At 42.1% G+C, this 27,831-nt stretch overlaps 3 protein-coding genes across 6 annotated transcripts in view; 2 read left to right on the top strand and 1 right to left on the bottom strand.

Annotated features, from left to right (window-relative positions):
- Window positions 1-16,162, bottom strand: part of SPPL2B (signal peptide peptidase like 2B) — a 29,131-nt gene extending 12,969 nt beyond the window's left edge. For 3 of the 4 annotated variants that reach the window (XM_065747427.1, XM_065747426.1, XM_065747429.1), the window contains exons 1-8: window positions 16,047-16,162; window positions 9,550-9,669; window positions 6,598-6,780; window positions 3,565-3,654; window positions 2,013-2,152; window positions 1,206-1,348; window positions 402-498; window positions 130-246 (exon numbers count right to left, since the gene is read on the bottom strand). In XM_065747427.1, the coding sequence (XP_065603499.1) occupies window positions 130-246; window positions 402-498; window positions 1,206-1,348; window positions 2,013-2,152; window positions 3,565-3,654; window positions 6,598-6,780; window positions 9,550-9,669; window positions 16,047-16,100 (944 nt within the window). In that variant the 5' untranslated portion in view covers window positions 16,101-16,162. The remainder of the gene's footprint in view (window positions 1-129; window positions 247-401; window positions 499-1,205; window positions 1,349-2,012; window positions 2,153-3,564; window positions 3,655-6,597; window positions 6,781-9,549; window positions 9,670-16,046) is intronic. The other variant, XM_065747428.1, reaches the window with a different exon arrangement.
- Window positions 16,163-16,236: 74 nt separating this feature from the next.
- LSM7 (LSM7 homolog, U6 small nuclear RNA and mRNA degradation associated) lies at window positions 16,237-21,531 on the top strand. The gene is made up of 4 exons (XM_065747349.1): window positions 16,237-16,327; window positions 16,654-16,744; window positions 18,135-18,206; window positions 20,476-21,531. The coding sequence occupies exons 1-4, from the start codon at window positions 16,283-16,285 to the stop codon at window positions 20,616-20,618; spliced, it is 351 nt and encodes a 116-aa protein (XP_065603421.1). The 5' UTR covers window positions 16,237-16,282; the 3' UTR covers window positions 20,619-21,531.
- Window positions 21,532-23,407: 1,876 nt separating this feature from the next.
- LOC136055554 (kelch-like protein 23) lies at window positions 23,408-27,803 on the top strand. Its single transcript, XM_065747354.1, has 3 exons — window positions 23,408-24,386; window positions 25,081-25,492; window positions 27,433-27,803. The coding sequence occupies exons 1-3, from the start codon at window positions 23,408-23,410 to the stop codon at window positions 27,746-27,748; spliced, it is 1,707 nt and encodes a 568-aa protein (XP_065603426.1). The 3' UTR covers window positions 27,749-27,803.
- Window positions 27,804-27,831: the final 28 nt, after the last annotated feature.

The following is a 27,831-nucleotide window of genomic DNA, read 5'->3' on the forward strand; positions in this document are numbered from 1 at the left end:
CCCAGGTCTCTCGTTTCCTTACTGCAACACCTACCCTTTAAGACAGGAGTTTGCTTCTACAGATGTCAATAACTTCAGGCATCATGCATATTACAGTCATCTTGTATAGAAACTAAAATATACACTTACTGATCTTCATTTCTGAAGACTCCCCAGACTACACTGACAGAGATACAGAACACTGCTAACAACAACATCCGGACCTGTGGCCGCTTGTGGAAATAAGGCAAGTTGTTGTCTGGGATTCTGCAAGTAAAACACAAACAGGTACAGTTATCTGCATAAGTTACTCTGCTGCTTCATGAACATTTTGACACATGAAGTTACCTTGTAAATCCCTTACCTACCCTACAACTTAATTTTGCCTACAAAAAAAAAAAATAATTAAAGTTTCCACATACCTACACTTTCCCAATGGGAATCTTCTTACAAAGGGAGACAGACAACTGTAAAGGCCAATTGAGGCAGCCAGGCAGAATATTCCTATGATAACATAGACTGAAAAATAAAAAATAGTAAGTTCAAGGTAAGAGATGCCTTCTTCCAACCAAAAAGCTTGAATGAGAAATAAGACTTACATGAAATAACTTCATCTGTACTTAATTTTCACTCTTGACATATATTTGTTGATTAGAATTAGATATTTTAAGGTCATAAATCTATCTCATTTTAGCTGATGCACTTCATGCAATAGCTACTTTAACAAATTAAAAGCTCTTTGCTAATGTTCTAAGTATGCCACTAAATCATAAGCCAAAGAGGCAATCTGTATATTAACTCACTACAAGTTCATATGAATGCCATAAGAGAACTCCTAAAATCATTCAATAACAAAGTTATTAACACAGACAGGATACATCTTTCACAGCTTCCTGAAAATAGGAAGACTGAAGACTGTCAAGAGCACACTGGGTAATAATAGAGACAGGTTTGATATACAATTTGACAAAAACAAAGATTTAATGACTTACACCTCTTACATAAAAGGCTTTAATGTTTGAAAGAATCACTATGATCACCTAATCCAGCCTCACTAAAGCAGTAATAGATGTCTACCTGCAGGATTTTCTTATAGGGCTTTAAATTGCACTGAGATCACATGGCAGAAGTGACTATGAAACAGCTGTCCTCTATCTTAAAAGCATTATTTAAGCAAAGGCAGTTCAGTGGTATTGAAGAAAAGAGAAATATAACTTTAAAAGTACCTAAGTGGTCATAAAAGAAATAAAGGAGGACCAGCATTGAGCAGCACATCACCACAAATACACAGATCATTATTGGAGTCACATCAACTGTTTCATCATCATGTTTCTCTGCCCCATCATCACGTTTGTGCTTCATATATCGCCTGAAAGAAGAATAGTAGTTGGACCATTACTTCTGCAACAAAACAAAGGGCACTGCCTCTTCAGTGAGCATTACATGGGATTGGAAAAGATGATGCTACACCAATACCTGCATTTCCACTCAGGTCATCACTGAATTAGTGTATAAAGAGTACTATTTTTTTTATTCACTAACAACTCTGAATCCTGAAAATCACTACATCAGCAGCTAGTGTAAAGGTAACATTGGAAATGTATAGCATAGATCTCCTCCTCCCAATCTGCTCAGGAAAAGCAGCAATGAAGTTTCAGTAAAATGTTCAAAATGAACACAGTGCTAACCATCTCATCAGCCTCCTTTGCACTATCCCAACAAAATACATTTCTATACATTTCACAGAAGATCTTTAAACATGAATCTTTGAAAAGCCCAGATAGGAAGTAGATTCCAACCCAATTTTCCTTCTGAGCTTAAGTGCATGATTTCTTTTTTGAAAAGAGGTAAGACATTAAGGTACTGGCCATGAATATTATACATCAGGCTTAAGAGCTCTCTGACAAACATCTTCCCAAGTCTAATTGCAGAGTCTCCAATCCTCACCAGCACAGCTAGCATACACCATCACAGCTTCCCCACCTCCCCCAGTCAAAAACACAAGAAGAAAACTTTGCTTTCCCAGTACTCACTTTTTCACATCTCTGCTTCCTGCCCAGTAGCCTCCAATTGCCACAGTCCCAACAGCCATAACAAATATAATGACCATGTTGTAATCTAGCACAGGCTCATTCGGTGCATACATTGCCCCCTTCACTGATCTGCCAAAACTCTGCAGAGGCAAGAGCAAATTGAGGAACTTGGGGAATCAGACTTCAGTAAAAAACACCCTGTTCTTTACATATCTCAATTTTGCTTTTTGTATTACTTTTCCTTCAAGATATTTAATCAAAAAAAAACAACTAGGTGACAGTGGCAGGGCAAAGCCAACAGCAAAGTACACTGCTAGATTAGGACTACTCCATAGCAAGTCCCTGAAAGAGGTATATAGCATGGACAGTGGATCCTCAGCAACAACTGCTCTTCTCTCCTTTCTGTGATGCACTGAACTAACAAATTGTTTAGTGCACTAGATGAACAAGTGTTTTGCAAGGAAGTCCTGGCCCACATTTTTAAAAGTGGACTTACTATTATAGATGATTGATGCTTAAAAAACATGCATCATTGAACTTTTAATATCACATGGTCCTCAGAGCCAGTGTCCTGGTTACATGGTGCCCAAGATTCCCACAGTCAGAGCAGCAGCTTTTTCAGAACTTGCAGGGGATTTTCAGAACTGTCTGGTGATGAAACTCTTATCTCTAACAGAAGTATTTTAATATGAACATCCAATGCTTTTTAACACTATCCAGGACACCACCTTTACTTGGGCTTTATCAAAAACAGAAGTGGCACCAAGGTGTTTCTTTAATAGAAGCTATCTTACTATCCATAGAAATAACTGATTTACATAAAAAATGATATTTTAACTAAAGCCACCACCTTGCCATACTCAAATATGAGTAAAAAAAGCTCATACGAGAAGGCAAGCTATCAAATACCTTTGACAAAGGCTGATGCTTCTACATAATTAGCAATGTACGCTTTGAAAAAGCCACATTAGCAAAGCTTCAGTTATTTAGATTTCAGTAAGTAACCTCAGAAGGGGACAGACTCTTTTGCAGGGCCTGCTCTGATAGAACAAGTGGAAATGGCTTCCAGCTTAAAGAGGGGAAATTAGGTTGGACATAGGAAGAAGTCTTTTACAGTGAGGGCAGTGACGCACAGGCACAGGTTGCACAGAGATGGTGGATGCTCCATCCCTGAAGACATTCAAGGCAAGTTTGGATCAGGCCTCAGGCAACCTGACCAGGATGTGGTGACCCTGTGCACTGCAGGGGAGTTGGATTAGATGACCTTTAAATGTTTGTTTCAGCCCTAGGGATTTTGTGATTCTATAATAGTGTTCTAGCAAATACTGTAAAGCAATCTATTAGCCCTACAGTATACAGTAATTCCAGAACCAAACTCTGTTTTGATTTTATTCTTAAAATGAGAAATAACGTCCTAAAACAACAGCATTTTTAAAAGACCGAGTACAGCCTGAGTACAACACTTTACAGATCCAGAGCTCCTAGTATGAGCTTCACATTCCATAGAGCAATTACTCATTTGGGATAGCTTAAGTGATAATATCAAGCTTACCTTGACAATATCTAACATATCAGAATAGCTCAGCAGAGCAACAGGAATATCAATCTCTTCATATTGGCTCCTGTTACCCCCAGGAGGGACCTGAAAGACAGATCAAAACAGGCAAAAGAAGAATTCATCTCTGCAAAAATCTACTACTTCAAAAGGGTTCAAGTCTGGTTTTCTGTTAATCTAGAAAATTTTATGAAAAGGGACTATCTACTATAACCTAAACATATCCTTACAGTCAAACCACAGAAAAAATAATCCAATACATAAATACTGCTACTATCCTATCAGAGTCTTAAACCAACTTCAAAACTGCCAAAGCATAAAAGCTATTCGCTCATTATATTCCCCTCCAGCACTTCAATGCAGAGGCAAATGTGGAGAAAAAAAAACACAAAACAATAATCAACAGAAAAAAAAACAAAAAAGAGAACATCTTCCCTTCTTGGTCCTACACTTGAGCAGAAAAATCTCAGTTTAAGAATCATGCTATTTTATTTTACTAGTGTCTGTATTCTTCCCTTTATGCTTACACAAAATGATCCCTGAAACTTCTGGGACAAGTGCAAAACAGACTCACACCAATTTCTAAAAGTGATATAATTTCTAAGCTCAGTAGACTTTCCACTGGTCAGTGAAGCTAGATCAGTTCATAGGTAATACTCAGGAAGATGTTAAAAAAAAATCACATGACTGAATTACATTTGTGTAAGAGTCCCATAAAAACCATATGGAATAAGTGGCTAACTGCTCATAATGTACATGATTACAGTCACAGTACTAGAAAACTGAAGGGCTGTCCCATCCAAATAAAAGAATCCAGAGCAGATGGTGAGAACTAAACCACTAAACTGAAGAATCACCTATGTTGGAAGGGACACCTGATGTCTGCCTACACCATTTCTGCTTTGAGAATGAAGGCAAGAATTCCACCTAGGTTAGGAGATCAAAGTTAAGTGGTCAAAGGAGTTAAATACAGTTGGTGATCTATCATCTGAGTGGTGTCCCCCAGGGCTCAATACTGGGTCACCCCTATTTAATATCTTTATCAATGATCTTGATGAGGGGATTGAATGCACCCTCAGTAAGGTCACAGACAACACAAAGTTGGTAGGGATTGTTTATCTGTCAGAGGGTAGAAAGGCACTACAGAGGGACCTGGACAGACTGCATTGATGGGCCAAGGCAAACTGTAAGTTACAATAGGGCCAAGTGTTGGGTCCTGTATTTTAATCACAACAACCCCAGACAACCCTACAGAACTGTGGAGGAGTAGCTGAAAAGCTGCCTCACAGAAATGGACCTTGGTGTACTGATGGACAGTCAGCTCAATATGAGCCAGCGGTGTGCCCAAGTGGCCAGGAAGGACAGTGACATCCTGGCTTGGATCAGGAGTGATATGGTAAGTAGGAGTAGGGAAGCCATCCTCCCCCTGTACTCAGGGCCGGTGAGGTCCCACCTCAAGTACTGAGTTCAGTTTTGACACCTCAATCCAGAAAGGACATGGAGGTGCTGGAGCATGTCCAAAGAAGGGCAGCAAGGCTGGAGAAAGGCTTGGAGAATATGACTGATGCAACTGGGGCTGTTTAGTCTGGGCAAGAGGAGGCTGAAGGGAAACATCATTACTCTATTCAAATACCTGAAAGGTGATTGCAACAAGAGTGGCTTGGTCTCTTCCCTTTGGAAGCAAAAGGTAGGATTTGTCTCAGGGATGGAGAAGAGTTAGTAGTGGAATCCATATTGGGCTGAGACTGCTTTCATTGATCATTTTCATTGCTGGGGTGAAGAAGTAAGACAGAAAGGAATTCTACAGTAGGATCTCAAAATTCAGGCTGTCAAATATCACACCAATCACAAGGATCTCAGCAAACTGAAAGAGTGGAAGAAGACAGCCAATTCACCTCAGCACAGGCAAACCAGGTAATGCAACTTGTGAAAAAGCAATCTAAACTATGTTTCTAAACTCTGAATCAGTGGTTATCACTCATGAAAGGGATCCCAAAAAATCACTAACAGTTCTCTGAAGTTGGTGACTCAGCATGTAAAAGCACAAAGATGTCAGAGATGTCAGGTATCATTAGAAAAGATACTGAGAACAAGACAAAGGCTGTAATTTGGCTGTGTAGAAAACCTGGATGCAGATGTACCACAATACTTCACAGTAAGCACTATTTCTTAATCTCCAGAAATCAAAGAGCTTGGAAGAGCTAAAAAAGGGTGAACAAGATCATCAGTGGGAACTTGTTTTATTAAATTTTAGTTTAGAATATAATTTTAGTTAAGTGTTAAGAAAGAAAGGGGAAAGGTCATTTTCCTATAGACCTAGGAAAATCACAGTGGATAAACTGAACACAGAACATACAACTCTAGTACAAAGAGCCAGCTCTGAAATTTAACGAGAAATCAGCTTAAAACAGATTTATTTATTAAGATACTAGGCAGTGATGTTCCAAAACCTGCAACGATAGAAGGCTGTCAAGGCACAGTGGACAACTCTAAGTTCAAGTGCTATTTGCTATACAAAACTGCATCTGACAACCAAGAAATGCTTTTGCAGTTTAACTTGCAATGACAGCAGTAACTTCAAGTGAAGTCACTAATGTTTGGCATTTCACTGTTGCAGTCTTCAAGCAATATCTTTTAGTCAATACTAAAGATACATTCAGTGTAAAGTATTAAAACATTAATTTTACAAAACATATACTGGTGACAATCCAAATGAACCTTGTGCTTGGTGGGATATAGAAACTGCCCTTCTTTCTTTGATTGCAGTATGTTATATAATGTAAAAGTAATTGAGCTCTTTATTTGGATGTTACAGAGGCTGCATGCAGCACTCTGCCTACTCAAATGAGCATACCCTCTCAATTAATCCTTCCTTCAGCTGTATTATTTTCCACTCAGAGCTGTGCAGTGTGGAAACAAATATAAATAATGTGCATGTGTTTAAAGAATCAAATCAAGTACCACCAACAACCACTGAAAATAAGCCAACATTAGAGCATCAGTGATACTGAAAGACAAAAATAGACTTACCAGCCTCTCTCTGCTAACAATCAGCAGCCCACGAGCTCCATTTATCTGAGCAAGCCTCACTTTCTCATAGAAGGTGCAGTTCCCTCGCATCACCATGGGGATTCGATTATTAAACCCCCCATCAGGTACATCAGAAGGAGAACACAAAACAGATGCTGTCTGATCCTGCAGTTGCAAGAGTGACTGAAAAGAAAAATTAAAAATTATATATCCTTATTTTTAACTAAGGAAAAGCAAATAGCACAGGGAGTTGTCTAAAACACAATTTAGAACTTTCAAGTAATGAAGTGATAAAAGTATTCTCATAGAAGCAATGGTGTCCTCTTTGCAGGGAGGGCAGGTGAGGCAGGGGTTGTAGGTAATGGGGATGCCTGCAGTTGGCAATGACACATTTGAAAGACTCTGGGGATCTTTTTGTGGGTGTACTGTAGGCTACCCAGGCAGGAAGATGATGCTGTGATTCTTTAAGGAGCTACGAGATTCATCTAAACCAGGTGTCCAAGTCTTCATAGGTATCAACTTGCCATGAATAAGCTGAGAATACCAAGTAGAAAAAGTAGGACCAGAAATAATAGTGGCTTGCTATTTGATGAGATGGTCACTTCATAAATTGGAGCACAAACAAGGCAAGAATGCCTCTACCCTCAGCACTGTTAATGGGCCCTGGGACCCTGGAGCTGTGAGTTGGAGGACTATGATAGGGGAAATTATAAGCTCTCAGACAACCTCAAACTCATGCAGAACTTGCTAGATGCATGTAAGTCTATGTGGCCTAATGGGCATCAATCCCAGAGTTCTCAAAAGAACTGGCTGATGTTCTCCCAGGTTTCAAGAAGGGCAAGAATTAAAACCATAGGAAAAGGCATGACAACACCCTGGGGTGCACCAGGCTCAACACTGCCACTGGGCAAAGGAAGGAGCTATCCTGCTCTTCTTGAGCTGAAAGCGAGGCTGCTATGTGCAGAGCAAGCTCTATCAGCACTGAACACAGATGTACAGGAAGCTCAGCCTGCATCACCTCTTTCAATAAATAGTATTGCTGGAGTACTTGATGGAAGGAGGAGCCAGAACAGGAAAGAGTTCAGAACAGGCTGAGGGAGAGCAAAGGAAGCAAACAGGGATAAGTAGAGCTTATACCCAGTAGATATGAAAATTATCTACAGAAGACAGGTCTGAACCTATGAAGCACAAGTTTCAGTCCAGCACAAGCCCTTCAGGACTATATTGGCTCCTGATGAGCTACTGAAATGCATCTCCATCAATTTATAAGAATGTTTAAGACAAAATGTCTTTAGCACCCTCCATATATGACAAATCTTAGAGCAACTCCCAGAGTGGTCGGTCTGGATCCAGCTGAGCAAGACTCCAAGGCTCTCAAACCAGCTTCATGCACTGTGTGGATTCTCTATACACCGCACTCCCACTCCAGCTATTGAAACAAAGTAATCCAGTGCATACCTGCACCAACTTCACAGAACAGTCAGGTCAGGTGTAAGACTTAAAAGAAGTCTATTTCTCAAGTTTCCCCAGGTCACTCCGTCCTCCAGGCTGAACAGACCCAGCTCTCTCCTCACAGGGGGGCTGCTCCATCCCCGGAATAATTTTTATGGCTCTCCTCTGGATGCACTCCAACTGATCCATGTCTCTCTTGTACCAACTCCACATCTGGTGGCAGTATTCCAGGTAAGGTCTCACCAGCACAGAGAAGAGAACCAGGATCACCTCTCTCACTCTGCTGTACATGCCACTTTGGATGCAGCCCAGGATACAGTTGGCTTTCTGGGTTGCAAGGGCACATTGCTGACTCATGTCCAGATGCCACCCACCAGTACACCCATGCCTTTTTTGGCAGTGCTGCACTCAATCCTTTCATACCCCAGCATGTAAGGATAGCAGGGGTTGCTGTGACCGAGGTGTTTCTCTTCAGATTTTGGGCATGACAGGAAAACAAATCAAATACCAGGTGTCAACGTACATTCTCAGCCAAATTATCTTCTTAGAAAGCATGGTGCTATTACAGAGGGATGGAATCACCACCTAAGAGGCAACCTCACTAGTAGAAGTGAAAAGAAAAACATAGCAAAAGCTTCTCAGATCTTAAAGGATCCCTTGATATTTCATAAATTGAAGATTTTATGCCTGGTAAAGAAACTCAGCATGAACAGGACCTTAGGCAACAAAAGCAAGGCCTTGCTTTCAAAGCTGGACCAGAAAACCTCCCTAACACCCTTCAAACTTTGATTTTCCTGTAACAGGCTTACGCACTCTTTATAGTATTCCCCCAACTTAGTCTTCTTGTTTAGACAGCCTGAATAATATAAAACTAATCTCTGCAAAATTGAATCTTCTAGGAATACAGACAAATTATGCATAATAAAGAGGACAAAGAAGCAAGGTGTGAGTTTCCTCCTCACATTCTAGCTACTCCTCTCTCATTTGTCAGAGAAAGTTCCTCCTATTGGTGTCTTTCTCCTCTTCAATCTTCTCATAGAAGAGTGGAAAAAGTTAGCTGTCAGCTCACAAAGCTTTGGATAACAAAAACAACTTAATTTTAGGTATCAGTAATTACAAGCTGTATCAAAAGAAGAATGAACTAACGAGAAAGTACTACAGGTCATGCTTCAAGGTATCAGGAAAGACCTAGAGTATTTTTCTGTATAATACCAACACACAGACTCCTTTCCAAACACAGTTGAGTGCTATTCTCATTTATTTAATAACCACGAGCAGAAGGAGGATTGTTTTGAACTTGAAGTAGCTGTTATCCCTTTGCATGTTGCTTAGAAAGTAGTATCAACCTTATAGAACAGTCTAGGGAGATGGAAAATATCTTCAAAATAGAGCAAGCAAATCAGGTAAATCAGATTCTACTAATCCAAGGTTGGAATTAGAATTTCCCCCTAGAAGGGCAATTTTGAGTACATTCTTTTAGTTGCTAGGCTTGGTACTTACAGCTTTACCCAGATCATGTGGCAGATGGGCCCACTGGGAGTTGAAGAGGATACAGTAGTCCTTCCCTTTGCTGCTCCCCTTCTCTGAAAGGACATGGACCATTCCATACTCACAGTACACCTGAAAACAACAACAGCAACAAAAAGTCAATACAGGTTTATTCAATACAGGTTTGGATCATATGATACAGTAGAAGTAATGGGCTTAACTTGCTGTTGATTAGTCTGCTTCTTACTTAAAAAGTAAAGATCCTACAAAGTTTCAATATCTGCAGAGGGAGTGCAGAGAAAAGTAAACATGGCAGCATGCAGTGAATATACCAGGATGAGTATATGCTCAGTTGTACACACTTGACTATCATAGAGTGTCTGTACAGACAAGTGTTCCAAACACATCTGAATACACATACTCCCTTTAATACAGATATTTTCAGCTTCCCATTTCTGCAAAACAGTGCACAGCAAACAACAGATTCTCAATTATTTTGGTTGTGTCAGATTGCAGCATCCGCAAACAAAATTTGAAGTTAGAGGCTAGCACAGGTCAAATGCCAATCACAAAAATTGGCAAAATTCAACTGTTTGGTATTATCCAGTACAGTGAGAAGGAAAAAACAAACCAACCTTACCATGGAATTCCACTGCATTCCTTTGTTTCCTTCCCTTCTTCCCTTTATGAGCACCAGATATATTCCCATTGTCTAACCAAGAAGCCAAACAAACACTAACTACAAGCCCATGTATAGAGCCTGCTGAAGTATTTTTGTGGTGGTGGCAGTTTTCTGCTTGTACATCAAGTCCAAGGAGGTAAGTACCCAGGCAACCAGATACCAGCAAGAAAAACAAAGCAACTGTGGAAGTATGTGCAACTTTCCTACCACTAATTACAGTGATGGAAATTTTACATATACTAGTATTGGCTTCATTTCCATATTAACGGAACAAAATACCCTGTAAATGCTCTTTGTTCTCAAAAATAGGGGGAGAAATGAATCACAGAATCACCAAGGTTGGAAAAGATCACCCAGTCCAACCACCCACCTACCATCAATATTTCCTCATTATATCACATCCTTTAGTACAACATCTAAACCAAGTATATATTACTGTTCCTGCAGCCAAGGGGATTTGATCCAAGTGTTCCTGCCTGATTCTTTCTCCCTTTTCTAAGAGAGATAAAGAAATGTAGGCTTTGAGATTGAAAAAAAAAACCAAACAACAGTTTTCAGATGTAATCACAGCTCCATTTTCAGTTCATTTTTATTTCACATAACTACCTGCAGATTTTTCAAATGGAACGCATAGGGTTGAAATTAGATATTCAACTCAAAAATTTGATCACATCTCAGACATCTCTTACCAGAGAAAAATACCTCTCCCTTCACAATCACACCTTATTCATGTCATCCCTTTTTGGCTGTATGTACATCTGTGAATAAGTTTTCAAGAATGAGGCACAAGGAGGATAAGATCCCCTGCATCTCTGAGGAACACCTTGAGAACTCACTTCACTGCCATCAAACAAGAATGATGCATTAGTTTCACAAAAACATGGTCCAATATCCCACTAGTTTTATCACAGATTTGGTTATGTTGAAAGGTCATCGAGTTCTATCCCCATTTGTGGGGGAGGGGGGGGCGGGGAAGAAGAAGGACCACAAGTGTTTCTTATTGCTGCCAAATCTGCTCAAGTTTAAGGGCTGCTGTGGTTTAACCCAGCAGGCAGCCCAGCACCACACAGCTGTTCACTCACTCCACAGCAGAAGAGAAAAGAAAGACTCATGTTAAGATAAAGACAGTTTACTAGGACAGAAAAGGAAGGGAAAAAGGAATACACTAAATGAGTCATTCACAACATAACCACTCATCACCAGTCAAACAGTGCTAAACTGGACCCTGGTCTTCAACCTCTTCCAGGTTTATTGTTCAGCATACTGTCACGTGGTATAGAATGATCCTTGCCTGGTTTGGGTCCAGTATCCTAGTTCTGTCCCCTACCAAGCTCCTCATCCCTGCACACACTCACACACACCCACCCAAGCTCCTCATAGGCAAGAAGGTACAAGAAGTTGAAACATCCTTGATGCAGTGCTAGCACTACTCAGTACCATCAGTGTGTTGCAAAGTCATTCTCATCCTAGATCCAAAACACAACTCTATATAGCCCCTATGAAGGAAGTTATCCCATGTCCTGCTGAAACCAGGTCAGCTCAGTTCTGAATATTACACATACAGCAGCCTCCAAGAGTTTAAGGCAGCTTCACAGGAGGAAGCTACGTGCAGTAGGATGGCTTTATGCGTTTGAAAAATATATCAACTTGTACAGTTGTATAGTTTCTCTTATAAATGTCAAGCTTTCATCTCTAAAATGAAATGATCAGTATGTGTTGCTACGTTTCCATTTAAATAAGCATTACTGGAACTCAGTAATAATCCCCAAGCAGCACACTGCAGACAGCAACATGCACTTGTCCTTTCTGAACAGCTCAGTGGATGTACTTGAAAGAAATAGTGGAGTAAAAGGCTTCTAATGTGAAGAGCTCAAAACATTTTAGAAAGCTGTGCACTTGTGTGCCAAAAGCTAAGTAAAACCAAGGATGATAGGAATTAAATGGAACATGAGCAGGGCTAAAAGTAGAAGACGGTGCAGGGAGTTGTACATGGTCCATGGAGTACAAAACCAAATGTGGATTAACATACATTTTTACAACACAATTTTCTTAGCATCAAAGCATAGTTCTGAAGTCTGTTAACAAACATGTCAAGCTTGTTATTCTCTCTCACCTCAGAAGTCACAGGTATTAGTTTCTTCTTTCCATACTGAAGGGCTTCGATGCCTCCAGTTTTGGGTCTGTTTATATCACTAGGTATCAGATAGCAAAAGGAAGGTCAAGGCAGGGCAGCTGATGCACTGGGACAGTAGCAACATTTGTTTCCAGTTTCCAGAGACCACACCATATCCTAGGCCAAACTAGGAGAAATACTTTCCTATGCAGATACTATACAACCTTCCCACAACCCCTAAGGACTCTCTTCCAGGAGTCGACCTCAAGTCCAGCCTGTTCCAAATACTGAAGGAAAACACAACAGCTCTTAAAGTTCTTTTACAATTCTTGCTTCTTAGAGTACATATGATTTGGAAAACACTTCATGTAAGTGTTGGAAGAAGGTAGGGAGGAGAAGCTCAGTTCACTGAAGTCTCAAGAAACTGCAAAATGAGCAGCTAAGCCAACCTAGTGGCACCTTCTTACTTTCTGCCCTGCCCACATACAGGTACCTAAACCTCTGTTCTTTCACAGAAAGAGGCGAAGCATGAAGATTGTGATTGAGCTTTAAGGCAGTACCATCCATAACAAAAAGATAACACCAAAAGTGACAGTTAATTACACTACAAGGACAAAGAAGTCTGGATGTGTGTGAAGAAGTTGTCTCTTACATATTAGGATTATAAATTTGTATGGCAGTACCTGGAGGTAGAAGACACTGTTCACTTATACATGATCTCTCTACATTCACAACCATCTCAGCTCTGCCAACACAACAGGCTGAGGAGCTAGGCTACCGAAATAATACAAGCTAACCAGCCAACCTCTAAAAACTTCTGTGGGAGTGACACAGTTTAACCTCAGTGTAACTTCTAGTACAAGCTAGGATAGTGATAACCACACCATGGCACAGAAAAAGCAAATCAGCACTTTGTTCTTCACTTAAAAAGACCTGCTCACAGCCACATCACAGGCAGTATTTGGTGTGTACAAATACACACAGAATGAAGCGTTGCTTGTTAGTCAGTCAGTCACAACTAAGAAACACCCCCTGCTCTGTAAGGACTGATCCACAGCTATAATGCTAAGCAGTATAGAGCAAAGAAAACCAGCACAGAATTAACTGCCAGGTTGCTACTGGTTTATTTTGTTACCGCCTGTTTTTTCAACAAATTAATCAAACTGAAAGCAAATTACCTTTTTGCCTTGTTAATCTTAGTGGAATATGCTGCATTTATGTTCTGAAGATAAGTAGAAGCTATGACACCGATCTTAAAGAGGTTTGACAGACAGTGCTCTGTTTCAGGAGCTGTACCCACTCTCACTGTAGATGTCACACAAGACATGTAAGAGTTCCTAAGAGCTGGGGTACATTCTTACCCACGAACTGCACAGATCAGTTTCAAGACCAATAACAGACAGCAAACTTGCAGACAAAGAAAGCACTGCTTCAACAAGCACTGTACAGAGAGCTTCATACTCAGTGTGACAACTCACAATTGCCAACAACTACTTTAACCCAGAACTTGAGACAGTCTTTTCAACTCTACATAATCTACCACGGATCTTAAGTACAGGACCATGATCTGAAAATTAGCATAGTGAACAGCAGCAAGATCTCACACAGCTTACTATTTTCCTCACTGGTCAAAGGCCCACTTACACCAGCTATTGCTACAGGAGAATACCAATGCAATGAAGGAATAGTGAGAATAAGAAAGAAGTTGCATGAAAAATGAGGACTGTAACACCAGAGCAAGATCTAAGGGAAACTGCACTAGCACACTCAGACTTTTAAGATTGAACCCTTCTTCAGGAATTCCCAGACAAGTGCCCAGATATGGGGGAGCCATGTTTAATAGCAAACCTGCTATAAATCAGAGTTCAGGGAACAAACTTGGACACATCTCCCAACATCCTTCCCCTCTTCCTGAGAAAGGGCTCCCAAATAATTCTATCTCCCAGGGTAGAAGGGGGAAGACAAAGAACTGCTAACGCAAGGGTAAGCCACTGAAGTTAAATACACACGATCATTGTAGGAGATGTCAGCTTCATCCTCCTCAAATAACCCCATCTGTCAGTCTCTGGTCCTGTTATCACTGTAGTGCAAGGGCACAATTACACTCTTCCCTACCTCAAGCTGAAGATGATGGACTAGCTAAAAATCATACAGCAACTACCAGAGACGTAAGACCATCGCAATATCAGTGTTATTTAAGCAAGTTTTAAACAAACTAGCTTAGGTATCTGGAATATATTAGTAGCTTACAGTAAGTTATCTTCTTGCTGCTGCAGCAGAACCAACTCAGTGCCCCAACCAGTCTATTCAAAGTCTGCTCAAGTATATAATGCAGCTATTCTGCTGCACAAACTCACTAGGCAACTTGCTTACAGAAAGGCAGTATACTGCAATAGATGGAGCTGACGCCAAGACCTGCAAGTACCAGGTCTCAAGCAGAAGACTCTCATTGGCTTTCCACACTGATGCAGTCACATTTTCAAAGCTTATGATGACCTCAATGCTAGACCTCAAACCACTCTAATACCTTATTAATGTCCCAACAACATGCTAGCACTGGCAGCCCCCTTGAAGCATTACTACAGGCTACAAAATGCACCAGGCACACGGAGAATGAGGAATAAAACAGGCAATATACATGAAAGAAAAAAAATAAGTTAAATGGCAATTACTTCATTCTATCACTGAGGATCACTGGCAAGGGAGCAGTAATATCATAAGTAAGGAAGAGGGAAAAATTGGACTACCGTTTTCAGATACTACACTAATAAGATCTAAGAAGGCATACTACTCTACAGAGTATGTAAAAAATCCAAACAGTTAAGATATTTTAATGAGATTTCCAGAAGGCAGAAGAGCAGAACTTTAAATACAAAAGCTATGTACCATACTGCAGAACAGTGGCTATTCACTCTTTGCCTAGATTGTCACAAGTGCCCATGAGACTTTTAAAGCTCATCCCACAGAGCTTCTTAGTGTCACAGAACAGCTTATGTTAGAAAGAACCTTAAGGATCATTCAGTTCCAACCCCCTACTACAAGCTGGGTGCCCCTCACCAACTCAGGCTGCTTAGGGGCCCACCCAGAGCATCACCCACCTCCAGAGATAGAGCACCCACAACTGTCTGTGCAGCAGTGCCAGCATCTCACCACTCCCACACCATAGAAAGAGAGAGCAAGAATCAAGACAAGCTGTAGTTTCACTAGGAGCCACCTTTGTTTCACACCAGCCAGATTCTCAGAGAGAATCTCTGTCAGCCAGACAGAGCCCATAGCCAAGTGCCCAGCCCCATCCCCTGGTCTGGCTGCTTTTCCTTAAGTTCCATTGTTTTTTTTTAAGAACTATAGCGACTATGATAATAAAAACTAAACACAGAGAACTAACATGGGAGTACTGAGAAACCGTGGTGGGCACAATAGCAACGAAGTGCGGTGGGACACACTGTAGAGTATGAATGGCACCACCTTCTCTCTCCAACAGAGCACTGGAAGCTGGCCGGGCAGCCCCCTCTCCGCATCGTTAAACCCTCAGTAAGGGATCACCTTCCGACCGAGCGGGACCGGGCCCTCTCACACCACAGCCCCAGCCAAGGCATGGGAAGCGGCACCGAGTTCCGCTCACAGCCGCCCCCTACCCAACTGCTGCCCCGAGCACCCGCAGCGCACCTCGAGCACATAACCCAGGGCGCTCCCACAGCCGGCTCGGCCGCTCACCTGCCGCAACGAAAGCAGAGAGAGCAGAGCAAACCGAGCCCATCGCGCCGCCATGCCGGGCCCGCCGCGCCGCCGCCCGCTTTTGTTTCTGACCGGGCCGGGCCAGGCCCCTTCCGCACCGGGTATCCCAGCAACTCGCCCCGGAAGTTCCGCCCCGGAAGTTCCGCCCCGGCGCTCCTCGGAGAGCCAATGTTTTGCGTCGGCGTGAAGCGTCACTTCTGGTGGCGGTAAATGAAATGGCGAACGTCGGTGGGGGCGGCGGTGGGGCCAGCAAGATGGCGGTGAGGAGGGGGCGGTTGTGGGCGCGGGGTCTGCTCCTCGAGGAGTGGGTGATCTCTTGGGTGGGCGCTGCGGTTCCGTTGAGCGGTCTCAGGATGTCGGTGTGGTGTGGGCGGCCCTCCTCTGCGGCTTTGCCTCTGTGGGCTGTACCGATGGCTGCTCCTTTGTGCCTGACTTTGCCCTGGGGTGATCTCTGCAGCAGCTTTACGAGCAGGTTAAAGGAGAAGAAAGTATAAAGGTGTTGTGAAGTACGTAGCAAAATAGGAGGTGCGGTGAGGTCTGGCACGGTTTTGTTTTGAGTCACGTTGACTTTGTTTCTCGCTGTCAGGATAAAGAGAAGAAGAAGAAGGAGAGCATTTTAGATCTATCCAAGTATATCGACAAAACGATCCGGGTGAAGTTCCAGGGTGGGAGAGAAGGTAAGTGGGCACCGGCCCCGGTCTGGGCTGTGTGCACCTGTAGTGATCAGCTCTGTGCTTTGTTGCATGTCTGTGTTTTGTGTGTGCACTTCTGTCTCCTGTGGGCATTTTGTTGTCTTTCAGAGCAGGGTGGTGGCTAATAGGTGCTTCTGTTCCTTGCTGTTTGCAGTTTCTTGGTGGGAAGCTTATCTCTCTTCATGTTTCTGTGAATTCCCTTACTCTGATTTTATGTATGTTTCATCTCTATGCTTTTTTTTTTCCATCTTCTGTTTGCTGTCTTGAATTTTCTTGTTTCATTTTCCAGACTTCGCAAGGGTGTGCTGAAAGCAGCAAAGAAAGGTGTTATGGCTCATGTGCCTGTCTTACCTCTTGTCTCTTAACTATACATTCCTTCAGTTCTTACATTGTTTCAGTATATTTCAGCCTCTATTTGTTGCTTTCAAGGCTGTTACGTTTCCTCCTCTGTCTTATTTGCTCCTTTGTCATACCTACATCTGTCCATCTCAGGATGCTGGTGGTGCCACCTGCAGACCATTTGTTCCTCTGAAAGATAATAGTATGCTGAGTAGCAGCTTTGCACAGCATCCTGTTTGTCTTTAAAATCTCGTTTACAGCTGTAGTGGGCCCTGATGTTTATAAATGCATGCTGTTAAGTGTGGGGTGATTTTGTATTTTATTTTATTGTAGTTCTTGAGCAATTGACAATTTCATCGATTCTGTTGGCTTAAGTTTTCTTTTCAAAAAATGACATTAATTACCTCTGATCTCCATGTAATCCCCAGGATTGTAGGAGTCTCTTTTTGATTTGAGCTGGTAGCAATGGTAGTAATGCTTATGGTAGTAATCAGGTATTTTTCAGTACAAGAATTCATTCTGTGTAGCCCTGCAATTTATTTACAGACTAGTCTTGATGAATTGTGGGTTTCTTTTAGGTAACGCAGTTGGCTGTCTGCAGTGCATTCCTATAAAGCTAAAAAGATCTATCTTCTAGCTGTATTTCTGGAATGTAGTTGCCTAAGGAAAGCACTTGTTTCATTTTGTCCTTCCCTTTCTGTAGGAAACCTTTTTATTTGTAGCATTTGTTTATTTGCTATGTTGAGGTATTCTTGAAAAGCACATGAAACTGGAAGAAAATCTTAAGTTTTCTTTAAGGAATCCACGCCATTGCAACTGATTGAAAAATCTGAATTTTCAGTTGATGCAACACAGATTGGGTTCTTGTGCATTTGCATTTTGTTAGAGGGTGCTGTTTAATGTTGCTGTTAGTTTGGTAACCTTGGTTGAAGGAGTGGTCAGACCTGGAGAACTGAGGGTGTCCTATGTGTGGTTCTGTGTTGCTGTGTTCCTGATTTTGGTTTCTAATCATTCTGTTGTGTGTGGTCTTTAATAGCAAGTGGTGTCTTGAAAGGATTTGACCCTCTACTGAACCTTGTGCTTGATGGTACCATTGAATATATGCGTGGTAAGTAATGCACAGTCTGTGTAAGTCAGCTTTCCTTTACCCCGTATCCCCTAAAGCAATTGACTTAACAGAAAACTGACAGCTCTGCCAGAATCTGCAGATTGACATAATCTGAGCTTGGATTTGTACACAGCAGCTAAGTGTAAAGGAAGGGGTAATATACACAGGTTAGATTTACCACATTTTCTGTGGTGGAGTGTTGTTACCATAGAATAGCTTGGGTTGGAAAGAACCTTTAAGATCATCTAGTAGGTCTAGTAGATCTAGTAGTAGTTCCTCTCTACTGTAGCCAGGGACATCTCCCTCTAGACCAGGTTGCTCACAACCCCATCCAGCCTGGCCTTGAATGCCTCCACACCCTCTCTGGGTAACCTGTGCCTGTGCCTCACCACCCTCACAATAAACAAATTTTTCTTAATATCTAGTCTAAATCCATCATCCAGTTTAAACCCTCCTCCTGTCACTACATGCCCTTATAAAAGGTCCCTCCCCAGCTTTCCTGTAAGCCCCTCCAGATCCCCCTGGAGCCTTCTCTTCTCCAGGCTGAAAAGCTCCAGCTCTCTCAGCCTGTCTCCCTAAGGGATGTGCTCCAGCCCTCTGATCATCTCTGTGGCCTTGTTGTGAGTCTTTGCTTGAGCTCCTGTGTAACTCGTTCAGTACTCCTGTTTTAAATTTGAATGAATTCACTCTGATAAGGCAGTTTGCTTTACTTTCTGTGTGCTGCTGGAGAGATGAGTCTTGCTCAAAGCATGTCAGTAAGAGTATCTTACTGTCTTATAAACTATACTGTAAATGCCTTCTTTGTCTTTCTATGGAATTTTAGCCTTCTGTAACTTCTTTGAGCTAATAGAGCTGTAATTTTTTTTTCCCATAAAATCAGTATTTGCTGTTGAAAGAGACCCACGAGGACCATCAAGTCCAACTCCTGGCTTTACCCTTTGTCTGAGAGTGTTGTTCAAAGACTCCTTGAACTCTGGCAGCTCGTGGGTTGTGCCCACTGCCCTGGGGAGCTGTTCCCTGCCCACCACTATCCTAATGTTCCTGACCCTCCTCTGCTGTTCCCTTGGGTCCTGTTTCTGTCCCCTGCGAGCAGCACTGCCCCTCTGCTTTCTGTGAGGAGCTCCAGCTGCTGTGAGGCCTTTCCTCTGCTCTGAACAAACTCAGGGCCCTCAGCTACTCCTCGTACATTGTAACCTCCAGACTCTTCACCATCTTTGTAGCCATCCTTTGGATGATCTCTGATAGTTTTATATCCTTCTAATACTGTGGTGTCTGAGCCTGCACTGAGTAGTCAAGGCGAGGTTGCACAAGTGCAGGGTAGAATCATAAAATGGTTTGGGTTGAAAGGGACTTTTAGGGATCACCCATTTCCAGTCCTTCCATTAGATCAAGCTGCCCAAAGCCTCATCCAGCCTGTTTTTGAATATATCCACAGCTTCTTTGGGCAGTCTGTACCTGTGTCCTACCACCTTTACAGTGAAGATTTTTCCCAATAACTAATTGACTGCCTTTTATCATTAAATTCTTACCACTTGTCCTATCACTATACCCCCGTCAGAGTCCCTTGGAACCTTTTCTGTATGCCCTCTTTACATACTGGGAGGCTGCTATAAGGCCTCCTTGGAGCTTTCTCTTCTCCAGGCTGAACACCACAAATTTCCTTTCTTTGTAAGAGAGGTTCTTCAGACCTCAGGCCACCTTTGTGGCTTCCTCTTATCCTTCTCTAATAGGTCTGTGTCTGAATATGCTGACATCTGAAGGAGGATAGAATTGGCCCTTGCTGTGTTGTTTGTCCGTTCCCATGCACAGCCTCTTCTGGTTTGGTCTAGAAATAGATCACCAGAAGATTTCTGGTTAGTCTGTTTTGAGTTGAGTCTTGTGATCTGCATTGACCAGTGTTTGCCTAGGAGGCCATTTAAAATGGGATTAGGTTTGGTTTCTTCTCTTCCTACTCTTATATTTTTTTGTCATTTTTATCTGTGCTTTTGATTAGGGTTAATGAAAGGGACTTTGTATTGTTTAAAATATGCATGTTCTGCTTTGCATACAAAGTGGAGCTCTTTGTCACTCAGTAGTAAGTGCTGCTTTGATAACTAATGAATCAGTAATGTTCTGAAGTAATCAGATATTATTGCTGCATCATTTTTAATAGTCTGTGCTCAGTAAAATAATGCTGAGAAGTCTGGAAAGATTGTCTTACTTTTTAAAGTTGATGAAATTTATTACCTTCTTTAAGTTGCCGTTGTAACTATAGATCTCTGCTTTTCAGACCCAGATGATCAATACAAATTAACAGAAGACACACGTCAGCTGGGACTTGTGGTTTGCAGAGGGACTTCTGTGGTTCTCATCTGCCCTCAGGATGGAATGGAGTCAATTCCAAACCCTTTCATTCAGCAGCAAGATGGATAATGGCATTAGACTGTCTTTAAAGACTGAGGATTCAGATCATTGGAGGGAACGATCAGTGTGTGAGAAGCTTCATGTTTTTGGAGAGGAGTTTGAATGTGTATTTGTTGGCGTGAAAGAGCAGTTGACTTTCATTTTTTGTGTCTTTTCATGAATAGTAAGAGAATGAGATGTGATGTGCAAGGAGCGAGTTCTGATTACTTTCTTTTTTTCCTCAAATAAATGTGGAGCTCTACATTGTTAAGGAATGAGAGGAGAGAATATTCTGTCTATGAATTGTCAGAAATAGTCCTGGTATTGTGAGTCTTGAAACAACCATGTAAAATTAGTAAAGAATTCTCTGAACGCTGCTCATTTGCTTTACATTTTAAAATACTTTAAAATTTGAAATAATCTGAATACATTAGAACCTGATTTTCTTCCTCTTAGACGTCAGTACTCAGCTGGGAAACGTTTTGCACCATGTTTTAGGCTTTCTGCTGGTGAGTTAATCTCTTTCCTGTTTGCTCCAGTGGAAGCAAATTACTTGGATCATATGGTGTCTTATCACCTTTACAAGCTGCATAGCTAAGAAGGTGTTTTTTTAATTATTATTTTTTCTTTTTAGCACTTGCTTCAAATTACTGTGAATTGGAAGGCTTCCACACTTCTACATAAAGACTGGAGTCTCTTGTCAGATTGTCTCAGCTGGGTGATATGAACATTATGGAAGTGTTTGTTAGCGGAGATTATAGGGGAGGAATTAAGATCCTAATGTTCAGTTGAAGCAGTGTCTGGAAATACTGCCCATTTTTATATTGTAGCTGTCTACTTGTGGCTGTGCTTGTTTACTTACAAATCAAATTATAACATTTTATTTCTTCGCAAGTAGCAAGATTTGAGGATTTGAGAACAAATAAATACAAATTAACCTGTTCCTAAATGTCCATTTTTTAGTCTGAGAAAAGTGCCCTACAGCTGCTGTTGCAGTCTTCCACGCTTAACAGATGTAAAGAACATTTGTTCAAGAGCTGGGTGGACACAACAAAACCAGCAATGAACAGATCACAAGCTGTGCGTGTTTCCAAAGCAGAAAATAAATGAGAAGTGGCTGACAGTGTTTGGTCCTGATTGGCAACTTAATTCATAGCTTTTCCTGGGTCACTGCTGAAATGAAGGTGAACTTGAAGTCATTTCAAAGTCAGTATATGAGACTTTCCTAGGGAGCTGTGCCTTGTGTGGTGTAGTGTGTGCATGAAGGAGTGCTTCTGGATTTTAAGTTCCTATGGGCTCATTCTTAGGGTGTTTCCTGCAGATGACTATGCAGTCATGCTCCTTCCAACCTTTTTATTTTTTACTTTTTTCTTAATGTTGCAAAACTTAGAATGGTTTAGATGGAAGGGACCTTCAAAGATCATCAAGTCCAACTGCCTGACTTCTTCAGGGCTAGCAGAGTTAACATGTTATTGAGAGCATTATATGTGTGGCTCTTGAAGACTGATGGACTTGGGGTGTCAAACAGCTCTCCAGTGTTTGTTTATCCTCATGTTAAAGAGATCCTTCTTAATGTCCAGTCTGAATGTCTCCTGGTGCAGCTCTGTGCTGTTCCCATGTGTGCTGTAATCAGTTACCATTGAGATGAGGTTGGACCTTCTCCACTTACACAATTTGACAACTTCAGGAGATAAATTCTAATTTAGTGCATAGGGCGGAATTTGCCTTCCAGCCTCAGTGTGGACTTGAACAGTCTGTCCCTGGGAAGGGAGAGGGGCTGCTGGTTATTGATAACAGTAACACACGATGTCTGGTGTCTGTTCTGAGTGTAGCATGTGAAGAAGGCCCATTGAAACTCCTGGGATGTTTCTAAATTCTAGATGCAGAGATCTTCCTGGAGCATGTGACACGTATAAATTCTGGAGAGTTATTTGAATTTCATCACAAGGTGCAAGACTTTTCTGCAGACATTTGAATAATATTTTGGGGCAAATCAACAATGGTGGAAACTAAGAAATCAATTTCAGGTGTATTTATTTAATTCCTAAATAGAACTGCATAAAACCAATGTGACAGAAGTGACTTTTCCAGAAATAGAATAGGAACCTCTGCAGAATGGTCCATGTAGTGCTGCTGTTTGCTGAAAGCTGCTTGGAAATGGGGTAGAGTCCTCCTAGAATAGGCTCTTTAGGATTAGAGTCCTTAGTTCAAGCTGTGCAAAGCCTTCCACTTACCAGATTGATGTAAATGCTTTGGAAAATCCACTGTGTGAAGTCAGTGATCTGTACAGTTACTTAGCACATTGAGAATGGTTTGGTGTGTGGCTGCTTTCTGGGTTTGGATGAGGGTTCTTTCCTTCCCCTACTTTCTGTTGAAGTTTAAAGCTGAATGCTGTGTGTGGTTTGGAATTTGATGTTAGATTGGCGAAGGATCTAATTTTGGGAATGTTTTCCTGGAATGCTTCAACCTTTTCTAAAGTGGTTTGCAGAAAGAAAGGTAAGATGTGTTTTGGTTTTTTTTTCCTCAATGGGTTCAGTATTAATCTACAATTTCCTGAGATGACATCAGTGCTCAGGGATGTTTTGGTTGTACATATCCCTCTTCCTACTTGGAGAACAGCTCTCCTAATTACCTAGCTAATGCAGATTCCAATTAAATCTGCCAAATTTGGGTTATGCAGTTCTCTTGCCACTTCAAAAAGCACCAGGAAGCGTGGAAGACCAAAGCAGGAGCACAGAAACCATGTTCTATTTTTAGAACAAGACTGTCCTATCTTGTATTTAGCCCAGCTAGGCAGATAGTATTTCCAGCAACCTCACATGAGTGAAGGCTGCTTAAGGACTGAGTTAAAATTAACTACCCGGCCATCAACAGACATGGGGTCTGCACAGGAACCAGAAGAGCTGGACTCTCAGGCAGAAATGTTTGCAGACACGATTCTTGAGGTCGGAGAGAGCCTTTTTCATGTCAGCCGTAAGGCACTTTCATTACACAGCCGTTACTTCGAAGCGATGTTCTTTGGAGGCACAAAGGAGAGCTCTGAGCACCACGTAGTGATCAGAGGGATTGATGCAGTGCCTTTCCAGGCACTTGTTGAGTTCACTCGCACAGCCCAAGTGCTCATACATCAAGAAAATGTGACCAGCTTGCTGGAAACTGCTGATTTTTTTCAATTTGATAGAGTGAAACTTCTGTGTGAGAAATTTCTGGAGAGAGAGCTGCATGTTTCCAACTGCCTGGGCCTGATGACCTACTCACAGCATTTTGCCTTTATAGAGCTGCATGCATCTGCCATGAACGTGGCTCTCACCCACTGGGGGGATGTGATGTCACAGGAGGAATTTAAGGCACTACCCAAAGAAACGCTGATGCAGTTCCTCAAAAGCGATGACCTTTTTGTCCCTCGAGAAGATGTGATATTTGACAGCATCATTATGTGGATAATGGAGGATCCAGCAACAAGAGAGAAAGACTTTCTGGATCTGGTGGCAGAAGTCAGGGTCGCTTTTCTGAGTTTGTCCTTCCTTGATATCTTGGTGAAGCGCAGCAAGCGCCCTGGGCAAGCAGATACCTTCTCCAGGCTGATCAGGAAGTTGGACAGCTGTCCTCCACCGAGCTGGCAAAACGTGAAACTGTGTCCATACCCAGGTCGGAGCTACGACACCTTGTATGTCCTGGGAGGAAAGCGTGACAAGGAACAGCAAGAATTATTTCTGTTTCAACCCAAAACGGGGACCTGGCAGGCTTGTTCTCCATTGCAGCGCAGAAACCTCACCCAGTATGCAGTGGCAGCAGTAGGTAACTCACAGAGCTGTAACTTAAGTGGTGCTAGCAGCTGGGACTGAGCAAATGCAAGCACTGAGGCTTGGAGGCCTCAGTGCAATGAATTCAGCAGCCTCTACTATGAAATACATCATGGCTAAAAACCTCACTTGTTCTCAGAAATAGCTCAAAGAATGGTTTTGTTTTGCTTAGTGCTGGGAGAATGCTAGGCAAGGCTGAATACTTTTCACATTGCAGAAGCAGTGAAGGTATTGGACTCCTCATGTCAGCTTTATCTGGAGCAAAACCAATGACTTTAAGCAGTACATTTTTTTGAGCCTCTTTTTCATGGTTGTTTTGCCAGACAGTGATTTATAGTTGCCTTTAAGAGAAAGGTACATATGGACATCCTTGGAGACTTTTCAAGGCAGCTCAAAAACATGGCTTCCCTTACCTGGTGTTGGTGAGACCCATCTCAAGTGGGACCCTGGAAGAGTGATCCCCTGAGGCTGTTTCCAACCAGTGCTTCTATGATTCTCCTCCAGGGAGACTTGGAAGGAGTTGCTGCGTCCTATTGGCCCATGTATCAAAAATTGTCAACTAATGAAGGAGCAGTAATTTTCTCTGTTTATCTTGCAGCCTGTTGGTACATAGAAATAAAAGAGCATAGAAAGAAAAGAGCAACTTCCAACCTTTGTATAACTGACGCTTTTCTTTGTTGTCTTTCCAGGAAGCTTCCTTTTTGTAACAGGAGGATATTTCCGAGATGAGTTTGTGTGGTATAGTGTGGATTGGGTGCTGATCTACAACTGCCTGACCAATAGCTGGCTGGAAGGCCCAGCCATGAAGAAGTCTCGCAACAGCCATTGTGCAGTAGGAGTAGGGCTCTACCTGTATGTGCTTGGAGGGAGCACGGATGAAGGGATCATCGCGGAAGTGGAGCGCATGGCATTGGTGGACTCCGAGTGGGAAAGCATGAGTCCTATGGTTCAGCCTGTGGAGCGGGGAGACGCGGTCAGCGTGGGAACCCGGATCTACGTGGTCTGTGGCCTGGATGAAAATGGACATGTCTATGATGGAGTGCAGAGGTTGAACACAGAGACAGACAGCTGGGATGTCATCTCATTTTCTCCACTTCCAAGGTAAGAAATAATCTTATTGGACCTGACAGGAAGGTAAAGGCTCTGCTGCAGGGGTTAACCTTGATGAAGGGGCAGATTCCCACCCAGCTATTCTCTCATTTTCCTTTCTGAACAGGGATGGGGAAGATGGAGGACATTATAATCAGTCCATTAACAGTTCCTCGTTGTTCCTCCTTCTTTCTCACACTTTTTAACTTGCTACAGTGTAGGTTCTTCCCATGTTCTGCAGTCCTTCAAGATAAACCAGCTCTAATGTAGGCTTCTCCATGGGCTGCAGATCCTCTTGGGATGGCTGGCTCCATCTGTGGAGTGGTCCCCTCTGCTGGCTGTGGGGGATTCACCTGGAGCATATTCTCCTCATTCTTCTGACTATGGTGTCCGTGGAGATGATTTGCTCTTTTTTTGCCCTTCTCAGCCTTTGTGGTATTTTTTCATTGAAGATGCAAATACAATTTTACTGTGGAGTTTTTATAGGGGCTGCATTTTTTATCTTGTTAGAGTTGGTTGACCCCAACAAGCATGTTTACACTCACCAATCACTTGCTCATTCCCTGTGAATGGGATGTGAGAGAACAGGAAGAGCACATGCAGCGGTACTTGTGGGTTGAGATAAAGGCAATTCAATAATTGAAAGAAAGAGAAAGAAAATAAAAAATAAATGATGCAAAGGCAATCACTTATCACCCTCCACAAGCTGACCGATGCCTGGTGAGTCTCCAAGTGGTGACTACTTCCTTGTTTGCCCTCTGTATTTGGGTTTCCAGTTACTCTGACTCCCAGTTATACTTCTAACCATGTGAAACACAGACTGTCCTGGCAATTTCCCAAAAGTTTGAAGCTAAGCTCCTGCATATTTTAGGCTGACATCCAACTCCAAATGGTTGAATCTCAGTGAGAGGATTTACCACATCCCATTCCTTAGTTCCAGGCCTGATTATGTTTTTTCTTCCAAGGGAACTTATTTCCAGATAGACATTCCCTGACACCTTCTTCTAGCTATTGAATTTACATTTCTGTGTACACTGTTAAGTTTCTATCTATGATGGCTCTTATTTTTAATAGAGAACAATTAAAGACAGCTGTTTCTTTAAACTATATATGAATCATGGCTCTGTTTGGAGAGCATGGACAAAGAAATCCTTTTCCATGTTCTGTATTGTTACGAGGGGAAATTCTTTACAACTTTAATGAGATTGACTTTGAGAGGTGGCTTTATTTGTAGATGAACTTTGTTGTAATTGGAAGAAATAACTCCATATAGCCACAGTTACCTCAGTTCTCCAAGACACCTTGTTGTTAGGCTGGGCTCCCTGTGGCACTTTCAGGTGCTGTTGAAGAACTATCGCCCTGCAAATGAGGACTCGTATACACTGTTTTACCTTTATGAGATCAGACCCTCTTGCTGTTGCCTGTAGTTTCTGTTCCAAATAAAGCATCCTCCTCCTAGGTGACTTAAATGGATTGTCTTTTCATTACAGGTGAATTAAAATGGATCAGGGGAACTGTGCCCCAAACTGGAAAAGCATGAACATGCACACACATACACACATGCACTCAATCACAGTAGAGCACTGGAAAAATGAAAAATAATGGTAATCTGAAAATAGTCAAGGCTTCTAATATATGAGTTCCAAGTTATTCGCTTATCTGAGATATACAACAAAATAAAGAATGGAGAAGCTGAGACTTAAAAACCTCCTGAGGTTTAATTACAGAGAAACAGTACCTTGTGCATCGGGAGCAATCATGCCATGCATCAGTGCAGGCTGGGACTGAGCTGTCCCTATAGAGACCTGCTGGAAAAAACATTGGGGCTCACACTGAATGCCAGTACTGGTGTGATCCAACTCTTAAACAGATGTTTTGATATGAGGAGTTGTGTGGCACTGAATATTTCAGCTCTTTCTGTTGACTCTCATTAAGGATTGCTCCTCTCTCAGGTATGATCTCTGCATCACATCACTGAACGGTGCTCTGTACACCATAGGAGGGGAAGCATTCCGATTTGATGTGGAGACAGATGAGTGGACCCACGTGGACGAAGAATGCTTGACCCAGAAATTCTTCATGGGATGCAGTACCGTGAATGGGCAAATCTATCTGCTTGGGCAGAGAAAGGGTAACAGTGCTCTCCCTATTGTAGTCCTCTTTGATCCCTATGTTGATATGTGCCAGGTCATAGACAACAAACTCCCTTGTCCCCTTCCTATTCATGGTTGTGTCTCTGTGAGAAGGTTTGATACCTATGCTGAGTGATGTCAGATCTGGGATAACCATGAAGGAAAAGTCATGTGCTTTACAGCCAGTGCAAACTGGATTGTATCAAATTTCATTTGTCA

Source organism: Cyrtonyx montezumae, unplaced genomic scaffold (genome assembly GCF_038088225.1).
Source record: "Cyrtonyx montezumae isolate F1298 unplaced genomic scaffold, pur_monq_1.0 scaffold_44, whole genome shotgun sequence".
NCBI classification, from domain to species: domain Eukaryota; kingdom Metazoa; phylum Chordata; class Aves; order Galliformes; family Odontophoridae; genus Cyrtonyx; species Cyrtonyx montezumae.